We start from the raw sequence: 12,081 nt of genomic DNA, 5'->3' as shown, positions 1-12,081 counted from the left end.
AGAAGGAAATATATGTAGTAAGAATGTAGATGTAGCACTGAAAAGGAAGCAGCTTGTAAGCTGCTATAACCAGCCAGATGTGAACTGTAATGTATTGTTCGACTGTCTTGTTACAGCAGTCCTGGTAGTGAGCCACCTAACGAGTGGTCAGCTTCCATCCCAAAGTAACAAGGATTAACATGGAGCATCAAAGAACATAGAATACTCTATTAGAAAACACCAGGACAAAAAGCTGTGCACACAAGTGCAGCCACACAGAGGGTGTCAGCTCCCACTGCACTGATTCGAGTTCGCTGGTTGAACTGCTTCCTTTTGCCAGAGGTAATCTGCCTCCTGCCTAGATGTGTCATGGCCTCACCACAAAAAGCTCAATTCCCTGTGGGCAGCCAGGCCCCTTCAGCTCCAAGGATAGTCAAAAAATGAAGTAGACATTCTCATCCACAGAAACATGTTAAACACTTTTCTTGTCACGATGCTTCTACCTCTTTATTTGCCATACAGCCATAAAATGAATGAAACATTAAATGAATGAATGAGCATTAAATGAACAGATGAAGAATGAAGAAGTGTCTTGCTATAAGCAGATGGTAACACACCACAGTCCTTATATTCCCAAGGGGAATCCTTTTTTCCTTCTCTCATTAACCCCAACCTATATATATACAGTTTCTCAGCAACACTAGTGTATATCTGTTCTGATCCAGCTATTCCTCCAGACACTGTGTTGATCATTCCATCATGGGGCCATTTTCACCTCTTGGTTCATTTTGTCTGGAGGGCCCTGGCTTTGCCAGCAGTTCCCACTGGGCTTCCAGTATATCCTTTAGTTTCCTACCTCTCTGGCGCTGGAGCTGGGATGCAGTCTTTCATCTATATCCTCCACATAATTCCCCCAATATGTTGCTTCCAGCAAGGTGTCATTAGCAAAACACAGCAGGGTTTTACTTCTCCCTCTACAGGAATATATCCAAGTGCCTTTCTCTTGTCTGTCTCCCAGATGCTGGCTAGTAGAGCTGAACCAGTTTCTCATATATGAGGTGTGAATTGAGACTGGAAGGGATCAGTGTCTCTGGTCCTAACTGAGCTTGCTAGGGTTACTGTATGGACTGGACATGCTAAGAAAGACACAGGCAAAAGAGAACATACAAAAGAAATTTCCTAAGGTTCAGAAACTACTTTGGGAGGAAAGGTTGAAGAAAATGGACTGATTCAGCTCAGGAAAAAAGGAAACTTGAGAAGAGACAATTTAACACTCTTGAAATGCATTTGAAGTATTAAGAACAGGATAAGGACTGATTTTCCTGTGCTCCTGTCAGGGATAGAGACAGGACATTGGTTTAATCTTTAATAAAAGATATACAGATCAAATATTAGGAACACCTTCCAATTATAAGCATCTTAATCACTACAGCAGATCTCCCAGGGAATCCCTGACAAACCTGGGGCTTTTAAAATACAAGATCTCTACTGGGGATGACCCAAATATATTTGATGCCAATTTAGAGCAGAGAATTGAAGTTTCAAAGCTTCTATGGTTATCTCTACCTCTATTTTAATTTCTGTGAAAGTCAGCTTTGCTAAATGACATAGCTTAGAGCAAGAAAATCCAGACTAAACTACACCTGCAGCATACCATCCTGTTCCTTCTCCTAACAGCCCTGATTCGGCTCAGCCCATGAGCAGGGCTCTGATACACTGCTGCAGGACTTTAATTTCTCCATCCTCTAATGGATGGGTTTGGGTAGAGGGACAAAAGCATATTCACAAGGCAGCAGCAATTAGCAAAACAGATACAGAACGTCAGTCTGTCCTGACTGCAGATCTGGCTCCCCAGGGTCATTATATATGAATGTGTTAAAAAGGCAGCAGATGTCTTTTGGATTGCACACGAGATAGAGCAGCTTGTTATCCCACTTGTGCTTACTTATGTTCTGCTAGCTGACAACCCACATTGTGCATCCAGTGGAGAGAGCATCCTCACAAAACGTGATGAGAAAAGGGTGCCAGCACTGCAGAGCAAGTGCTTGGAGGTTAGGAGGTGCCTGAGCAAAGGATGCCTGTGCAATCTGAATTCTTCCACTCCTGAATGAACACTACAATGGAGTCTTTATTTTTCCCTCAGGCTTCTCTGTCCTGGGGGCCAGGATGGCTTGTGCTCACTAAATGAGCTGCTATTTCTACATCTGCTTTATGCTATCCTTGTTCTGGTCCTTGCCTGTCTTTATTTTCTTAGTGACACTTCAAACCCTGCCCTAGAGACACAACCATCCACATATTTCATGGTTCTTTCTCTCATTCTTGTGACACACAAGCATGTACTCTGCAAAGTAAGAACTCACCTACAGAACCCTGGGAACCCCAATGGAGCAAGGAGTATTAGCCTTATGTTACAAACTGGTAGAAAAAGAGGTATTTCCACACATTCTGAGCACTCACTGTGATATTTGACCCTGTTCATTGACAGAAATGTGAGTTCAGTCTCATGTATAGGTCTTGGTGCTTGTCATTGTTGGCTATTCAGGCCCAGAGTCCCAGTCATCCAAGCAAACCTGAGCATCACTCAAGGAATAATGGCAAATGAGAAGTTTGGCTAAAATATCTGTGGGAGAAGCAGGCAGAGAATTCCATTTCCCTGGATCTCTCAGCATCTCAGACATGACATAATGCTATATTCTCTGTCCTCCCTCTCATGTGCTGGGCAAACCTGATTTCTCTCCTAACTACATATTGTCTTGTACACCAAAGGAGGTAAGGAATGCTCATGTTCACGCAATTAAGGAATGTGTCATAAGCACAAAGGGGCTTTAAAGTAAATTGAGGTTGCAAAACAAATACAATGACGTAAATAAGACGCAATACACAAACAATAATGTGGTGGAAAAAAAGCCAGATGGATTCAAGTGAATGCTGGTTATATGGAATGGTTTCCAGTAGCCAAACTCATGTGAGATCCTGAGCTACCCGAAGTCCTCAGTTACACACCACCCAGGATCTGCCTTTTGCCTCTGGCTATTTTCTTGCATTTGAGTTCAGAAGAAATGTGTGCAAAGTTTGATTCTGAACAGTATTCTTCATTAGCAGACAGAGAGAAAATGAAACTGGGCTTCTTACTCATTGCTCCTGCTGCAAGACTCTTAGTGAGTATTTGTAATGATAGCACATCCTTCTTACTGGGTTTCTGGTTTGAATGTCACATCTGCTTCTTCACTGGTGCTCATAAAATATTAACATCCCTGCTGTAGCACTTAAAAGTCTCATTGTATTCTGGACTTTCTGTCCTCCCCTGCAGCAATTACATCTATTTGCTGCACATTGACTGTTAGCTGTTCTTCCAGTCTTTCTGCTTGTGGAAGGGAAGCTTGGGTTCTTTGTAGGGTTGCTAAGTGGCATGCTTGAGATCAGTGGCAATTGGAAATAAGAGGCATTTTAGCAACCAGAGGTGGATTCTGGCTAACACAGATTCCATCATTGCTGCTGTACCCCACATTTTCTTGAACAGAAACCTGAGTCATTGGTGAAAAAAAACCCATGAAAGAGATCCAAGTTCTTTTCTCTGAATTGCCTTCATTGTATGGCATGTAATGAGTGAACTCTGCTCTTTATTCCACCAACCTGGAGGGCAGCTCACTTTGTAGGACTGGAGCAAAGTGAAGAGTGGCATGTCACCATGCAGGGACAGTGTGTAACAGTTTCTGGGTCTCTCTAACTAGCTTTCCCCAAACCAATAAAGAATGATCTGAGTGGAATGGGGAGCTGAAGGGTCACTCTGTTCCCCAGTTATCTATAAATCATTCTTTCTACCACCTTTTAAGAACTACCTATTTCCTCAGTGAGGAGCATTTGTCATGGGGAAAGAGCTACATGTGATGAATAGCCTCCTCTTCCCAATAGTGCCTTCTGCACAGAAATAATAGATGTGAAGGCAGAGGGCCCACACCACCATGAATCTGTTGAGTCTGAGCTTCTTTAATATGCCTGCAGCTCCTCCTTTGTCCTGTGGCTTAGGGTACATTACACTTTGAATTCACATGTACGAGCACAACATTTAGGCCAGTGATATTGTAAACTTCAACTATGCCCCTCTTTCTCAGAAGAAGGTAACAGAAGAGAAATGAGGCTGTCTTAGGCATTAAAGCAAGAGTTATGCTGGTTTTGCTCTTAAAAATACAGCACTCACAGACCTTCTTCTTACTCTATGGTCCTCTTTTTAGGTCTCCTCCAGACATGCAACTACTTCCTTAATTTTAAACAACTGATTTGCTTATTCAGCTATTATAATTGAAAGCATAAGTCCCATATGCTGAAATCATCCATCCTCTTGTGCCCATGCCTTTACAGTTAGAGCAATGGGATAAAGAGACACTGGGCACTCAGAGAGCAGGACAAGCTTGGATCATCATACACTTGTCTTTTTCCCTCTGTGTGAACCATCAACACAATTAAAAACGCTTTCTTTAAAAAGGGGTAGGGATTTGTGGAGTTATCTGGAGCACTGGCAACACTACTGCCATTTAAGGAAACAACAGGAAAAGCATTTGGGGTTTAGTTTTGTGGTTTGTGTTGTATATGTTAACATCTGGAGTAGGTTTGGGAAATGTCACTTTCTGTAGACTTGATTGGAATACGTATTTTAATGCTCATAAGGCCTTCAGCTTGCTGCTGCTTGGATTGCAAAACCAAAAGGCTAAAAAAGACAATATACTTGGACAGAGCCAGCATGAGTTTGAACTTCCTTCCTTTAAGTAATGCTGCTTGTGCTGGTGCAGCTGTGTGTTTATAACCCCTGATAACAAGGGGGTCTGTATCCTGGAGTTGATACACAACCTATGAATAGCCAAGTGCACTGTGTGTAAGCACATCCTTATGAAATCCGTATCGTGACATCTGGCAGTTAGCAAAGACATCAGCTCACTCCAAAGAACATCAGCGGTAGGAAAAACTTTATTTATACTTATTTCATTTTTGTTTCCTTTCTTCTTTCTGCATAATATACTGTTTACTTTTGAGTCCAAACAACTCTTCCAAAAGCCATTTGGTTTAAATAAATCATATATATATATTTTAATGGAGAGTGACTATACTTTCTTCAAAGCAACACAAACAAAGTAACCTAAAAGGGCAAATTCTGATCTCTGCAAGAGGATCATTGCTTGATGCAATTCTCCTGTTCCTCCCCCTGATGGACCATATTCACTTGTGGGATGCAGGCAGCAGAGGAACACTATAGGCAGCTCTGGTCTCTCCCCAGAGAGGTGAACAGGGACATGTCACTCTGTGCTTACACCAGGGCTTCAGAAGGGCTCTTTTGGTCATTTAATCCCAGCCACAGCTGCATCCAGGGCATTCCTGTTTGTCTAATTGGTAATGTGTATATTTGACACCTAACATTTGTTGCATAGGATCCAGGATATCTGCAACTCATGCCTTTAAATGCCATGTGGTTTCAATTGCACTACACAGATTGAGAACACAGGACTTGTCTTTCTGTTTGTCTGGTGATGTGTGTCTTGGATCAATTTGGTGAATGGTTGTAGTGTAAGCTATCACTCCATCAATATATTTGTATTTCACTGTATTTTAGAGTCTATTATCCTGAACAACTGAATGCCTTAAAATGGGTGAATAGCCATGGTGTTTGCTTGGGGTTTTTTTCTCCTGCCTAACATGAATAAACTATAGCATTTCTGTGTTAAATGTCTGGATACCTTCCATCTCCCCAAAGGAGAAAGAAGATCTTCCTCTTGCTTCTCTGATTGCCAGCTTCTGTCTTGTTTTCTGACAGCAAATGGGACCTCAAGCAGTCAGCTGTCTACACCCAAATCAAAGCAGTCCCCAATCTCCACACCAACCAGCCCAGGGAGCCTCCGTAAGCACAAGGTATTACGTTTCTTATACCTTACTATATCTGTTTCTTCTTTAGTCTACTCAGATTTGTATGACATATAAGTCATGGCCATATTCTCTGGAAGCACAATTCCTTATGTTGGAACAGTGGAGAATTTGACCTGTTATCTAAAAGGGTTGTCACTGTGGGCTCTAGCAAGATGGGGAACACCAAATCATTGTCCTGTTTCTTCCACTAATGTGTGTTGGAGATCATCCATATGGATTGGAAGAGATTACCTAACCCTGAGCTTGTATCACTATTTGAGAAAGTTCACAAGTTATTAATGGATATGATCTTCATACAAACCCTCCTCTCTTGAAATGCCTGAAGGGTTGGCAAATCTGGTCCATTAAGCAGCAGAAGAAATGCAAACATTACTGCAGCTCTGAGACATCACTTTAATGATGCTTCTCAAGGGTTTTTGGTTTAATTATTTAAGGCCATGCTCTGTTTTACAGGAAACAAGTGATTTTACAGCTGGGGTAGTAATTGTGTTCTGGTGCAGTAGTTGTTTTTCCTGGTAACAAACAGGGTGTCTGCCAGGCAGCATGGCAACCTAGCAGAGATCAGTAAACCTGTGCTGCCTTGTAGGTAATTCAGAGCACAGAGAAGTCAATGGGAGGAATACCTGAAAGTCCAGTGGATTACACCTCTAACATGTAAGATTTTGGATTGCAAACCTTTGGACATGGGGTTGAATGGTACTGGGGGAGCCTGAAGTGGACTTTCAGCTTCTGAAAAATTAGATCTTTAAATTATTCCCAACACATAGAAAAGCTGTAGTAGTTACTCAGCTGTAGTTACTCAGCTTTATCTGACTATCTTTAACAAAATAGCTGGATCCAAACAAACTCTGTTTTCCTCAGGACTTCACTCTGATCTCAGCTGCTCAGTCCAAGTCTGAGGAAATGCACCCATTTTAACACAATGGGTCCAAGTTGATTATTGATTTATAATTGAGAACAGAATCTGCCCCATAGTCTGGATTTCAACAGTAGTTTACAGCTGTAAAGCATCCTTTGCTTCTGCCTATTTCAAGAACCCAAAGTACTTTCCAAAACACTATCACATTTAGGACTTTGGAGATGAGGATTTGCTTCCTGGAAAAGATGAGTAAAACTCACCTTGAATGCTTTCTGTTATGTTTTCAGCTGGCTGATTTATGACCTTTCCAGTGAAGCCCCCAGAACATTTGTAATGGATGGTGACTGCTGAGGGCAAAGCTAATCCATCTATGAGTTTCTCCACTAACTTAAGCCAAGCAGCAAATATGAATGTAGCATTTAGGTTACCACAGTATTCAAGCATCATTGTCTTCCTCCCAGAAGCAATTTCCTGCTTTATGATGAAATCATTTTTCCTTTTTCCCCTAAAGCTCTAATGAGAAATTCTTAGGTTGAGTTCACCACGGAGTCCTATTTTACCTCTTCTTACATCAAGACTGTTGGGAATGTTCTTTCTGTGTATTTGGGCTTTCCTTCATTTTGCTCACATTTTACCTGTGTGGGGGTCAGAGCTCATAAAGGTCCAAGGAGAGCTTTAGCCCTTGAGCTGGTTGTTTACCTAGTTCCATCCAGAACTTGGAGGAAGTGGAATAAGATGGTTAGCTCAGAAAGGAACCTGGAAAAGCTTTACATACAGAGTTTGATCCAAATAATAAATTTGGGATTATTTTATAACCCATCTAAATGATCATAAATGATCATAAGTGAGTTAAAATAAAGACTAAATTGTGGAGTGTGTGATTTTCCTAGATGTTTGTCCTAAGGGTAGCTGTCAAATCAAGGTAAGACACTTTATTCTGGACTTAGCTTTGGAGAGAGCTGTTAATGAAGGGTCCTGCTCTTTCATGCATGTACTATCATGGACACATTGATCCTGAAGTGACAAAAAAATACTCCCAAACTTGTCATTGAACAGTCTTCTTTCTTCTGGTACCAAGATCCTCTTGCTCCACTGTGCAAGTCACCTGCCTTGGTTTTGGCCTTGAGCTACCTGGAAAACTGGTCAGCCCATCCAGGAACCAGTGCCCGAGTCTTCCACCCTGTCCCTGTGAACTGCACAGAACTGGGCCATTTGACTGCTTCCTCATGCATGACCAAAGGTGGAAGCTGATGGTGTGAGTTAACATTTTCTTCTTTCTTCCTACAGGACTTGTATCTGCCTCTGTCTTTGGATGACTCTGATTCCCTTGGAGATTCCATGTAAAGCGACAAGAAGCTAAATGTCCATATTGCAAGCTATGTTTAAGATACAGTAGAGTACTTCTGCCAAAATAAGCAGATAGGTGACTGGTGCTTTCAAATCAAAGGACACACAGTTATATGTCATTTTTGTTCTGTGATTTATCCTCTGTGCCACAAATCAACACCTGCCAGTCTATAGAGATAGAGGGATACCATTCTTCTAAGATACAGGGGTGCAAAATGGACATTGCAAGAAATTTGGGGCCAATATGCCAATGATCCTGTGCATTTCCCATTTGCTTCTATTATTCCTTCTGCTGCTGCAACTGTGTGATTTCCCTAGTGGTAGTAAAGTAGCTCCCCCTGGAAGTGTGCAAATGGATCACTTGCTGATGAATTTGCAAGCTCAAGTAGAGCACATTATGTCCTCCACCTCTCCAAACTGCCAACAGTTGCCAGCAAACCTGCTCCTCATTTGCAGCCCTTATTTTAGCACCTGCATACTAACTAGTCTTGTTTTTGTCGTTGGAGAGCAGGAAGGGATATGACTTGCCAGTTTGATGCTTGAGACGCCAGCAGAAGGTTGGATGAGATTAGGAATGATCATGCAAGATGCTAAGGAAGGTCAGTACAATAGTGATTGAAATATGGGGCTTTTATGTGTGATTGAGGAAAAAGGAAGTCATCTGAGTCACATGAAGTGGAACACCCTTCATGGGATCCAAAGGTACTGCTGGCTGGTAACAATTTGTTAGACCTACCCTATGGTATCTCTCTATCTCTGTATCAGTAATGCCTTGTGAACAGCCAACACTGAAAACACTGTGAACATTTGTTTTCAGGTTTGACACCCTACAGGTCACTTTTTATAGCAAAAAAAGATATCAATACACTTTTTATACAGGAAAACCTTGTAGCTGTGTTTTGGGAGTATGGATTCGAGCTCCTTCTTTTGTATAGAAACTGGTGATTTTCTTTTGCTTAAAAAACACATGCAGAAAAATGGACAAAAAAACCAACCAACAACTGCAGCACAGTAATGCCAACAACTCAGTGTAGAAATCTTGCAATCACTGCCAGAACAGATACATGGGGGGAGGGAAGGGGAAGGTCCATTCAAGATATTGAATGTTTTGATAGTTTTTGTAATGTTTAGGGCTATGTATTTGGGTTTTTACACTTCAGTATTCCTGACTATGGCCAGATTCGCTACTTCTATAACGAATGGGATTTTGTGGGGTTCAAAACCCGTATTTTGAGAAACTCTTCTATCTGACAAAAAGCAAACTTCAAGTATTTAGAGAAACCTTTTGCTTTTATTAATCAGCAATGACTCCTCCAGAATGCAAAGTTCATGTATTCACACAGGGCTGGTGGGTTTTACTATGCCGAAGCTTTGTCCTAGGCTAACTGGCATTGCCTCCTTTCCTCATGGAATTAGCTTTTGATGAAACTTTACCTAAATGAAATCTGTGCAATCAAATCTTTCTTTGTTGTTCTATTTGCCTGGGGTTTTTTTATATTGCAACATATACACGTATTCCCTATTGTCTTGCAACCCCTTGTGATTAGAATGGATTCTAATGTTGTGATGTTTGATGCTACATGAACGCTGGGTTGTTCCCAAAGCCACTCCACATTTTGTTTGCTTGCATTGCTGGTATGGAACAATCTGTGCAGGCTGCATCTTTAAAGGTTTGTGTGATGATACATTTAAAGCAACTTAAAAAAAAAGAGATTTATCTGAGAGAGGCCAGGACTGGGAATAATCAAGGGGTCAGAGTTATCATGCACCAAATCTGCACCCAGTAGTCTTAGTGCATGATCATTTACACCCAGAGTTTTGCACAAGAAATCATTTGTTCCCATAAATAACTTCATTAAATTGAATAACTGACTATGTGACTGCTAAAGGATCATTTCACCTATTGTACATAGAACCCTGGTTTTGGTTCAAATGCTAAGGGCTCGGGTTGAAGGTTTGTGGGAAAGAGGGTGGTAGTGTGGACAAAGCATAGGTGCAGTAGTCAGGACACCTTCATTCAGCCCTTGGCGTTGCTAAATGTAGTGTCTGAATGGGAGCAGGTCTCTTAGTAACCCTGTGCCTCAATCTGTCTGTCTGTCCCTACAGGGACAACACTGTTCTACCTCACTGGGGGTTGTGAGGCCAAATGTTGGTCAACATTTGTAAAGTGCTTTCAGATCCTCTACCAGAAGGTGCTGAAGTATTCTGGGTGCAGATTTGATTATGGGTGCTATTTTTTGGCTGTTTAATCCTGTGGATGCTACTGTAGACACTGGTTATGAGAAAATATGACCTTTTAAGCATAAGGATATCAAAGGCCGTAGTTATGCTAACAGTATTATTCATCAGAGCTTTTGTCTTAGTAAAGGCTTTAGCAGGATGGATAACTTGACATGCTTTTACTCTCTCCTATGTTGGTGGAAATCTCAAGAGTCCCTCCCCAAGTCTCTGCCTTTCCAGGGACCTTGACTAGTGGTCATGACCCTGCCTGTCAGAGATGATGGACTTGGACTCCAGTCAAAGGTGGTGTCACTTGAACGACACAACCCATTCCTGTCATTGTCAGGGTTAGCATGTCCTGCCACCTTTCCTCTGAGTCTCTGCTAAACCAAGAGACCAGCCATGAAATCACATCTAGGTTCTCTTGCTAATTCAGTATGGGACACGGACAACAGATCCACCAGGAAAACCTAAATCCTTGATATCCATAAGCAGACCGAACTGCTAGAACTGATGGTGGTAGAAAAGGAGTGTGAGATGTGTTTTCATCCAGTATCCATGAGTTCAGTTTGTATAAGATGCTGCAGGATCCCAAGGGTTGCATGAACATTTGGATGGATGGTTGTTGAGGTAGCTGTTGAGAAGTGGTTCCTTTCCTTGCTGTCACAGTAGTGTTTGGTTATTTGAGGATGCTCTTCCTGGTGGAGCATGCTGAGGAATCACTGAGGCCTTCTTCCTGAGCTGCACCTAGTGACACACCTAAAACCTGATCCTGCAGAGCTCCATGGGAGGGGAGTTCTGTTTGCACAGGGATCATCCTGAGGGGGGGCTGAGCCCAACAGTTCCTTCAGGAAATGAGGGGACCTTGAAAAGGCCTAAAAGAAGAAGAAAATAATTGTTCAGTGGGAAAAATAGCCATTCAAACCAATAGAAGCCGCAAAGAAAACAGGGTATGAGGTCAAACTCCCAAGTTTCAAAAAGCAATTTTCTAGGTAGAAATGCCAGGGCAGTAGGAGAAGTCAGTGAGCACTTCAGCTGTAACGTATAGTTAAGTCTGTATTAATGCCAATATTGCATGAGTTCTTGTACAGAAATGCATGTGGAATGTTACCTACATTCAAAACTAGTTACCTTTGGCTTTGTAGGATCCCTAACATAGATTTGAATACAAAGAGAAACAATGCACAGGCATTGTACCTTAGTCATTTACATGTAAGGACAGCCCTGATTCAGGAAAGAGCTTAAAGACATGCTTAAATCTTAGCACATGCTTTACTCCTGCTGAGTTTTCACAAGATACAAGCTTGGGTTTGGTCAGAAACCTTTCCTGAACTGGAATGAATTAGTAATTACTTTCAATATACTGCAATAATTCCAGACCATATGAGATCCTGGGGCAGATGACAGTAATTCCACTATATACTCCAGAGTTTACCTTTTATGGTTTTTTTCTACAAGCACATAAAACTCCACAGGATATGAGGATTTGCTATATTAATTCTGCTACAAAAACCCTGTCTAATTTGCCTCATGAGGCTGCCTTTAGTGTTTTCAGAGACTAATTGAATCACTAAGAATATCATGTTTTAAAACAATGCAGTATTTAAAAACAAATTGGAAAGGCTCTTAAAGTAGTAGGGTTTTGTTTCTTTGAAATCTGCCTTTATTCAGTATCCAGTATATTATAACAAATGTACATAATACAGTAAAAATACCTGGCACATGATCATTAGGAAGGAATTAGAGCAATCCTACAAGCATAG

At 41.5% G+C, this 12,081-nt stretch overlaps 1 protein-coding gene across 1 annotated transcript in view; it reads left to right on the top strand.

Annotated features, from left to right (window-relative positions):
- Positions 1-9,628, top strand: part of DCX (doublecortin) — a 69,826-nt gene extending 60,198 nt beyond the window's left edge. The window contains exons 6-7 of the mRNA XM_013127964.2: positions 5,783-5,877; positions 8,039-9,628. Of these exons, the coding sequence (XP_012983418.1) occupies positions 5,783-5,877; positions 8,039-8,095 (152 nt within the window). The 3' untranslated portion in view covers positions 8,096-9,628. The remainder of the gene's footprint in view (positions 1-5,782; positions 5,878-8,038) is intronic.
- Positions 9,629-12,081: the final 2,453 nt, after the last annotated feature.

Source organism: Melopsittacus undulatus, chromosome 6, assembly GCF_012275295.1.
Source record: "Melopsittacus undulatus isolate bMelUnd1 chromosome 6, bMelUnd1.mat.Z, whole genome shotgun sequence".
Classification (NCBI taxonomy): Eukaryota; Metazoa; Chordata; class Aves; order Psittaciformes; family Psittaculidae; genus Melopsittacus; species Melopsittacus undulatus.
This window is presented reverse-complemented; position numbering and strand designations above follow the sequence as displayed.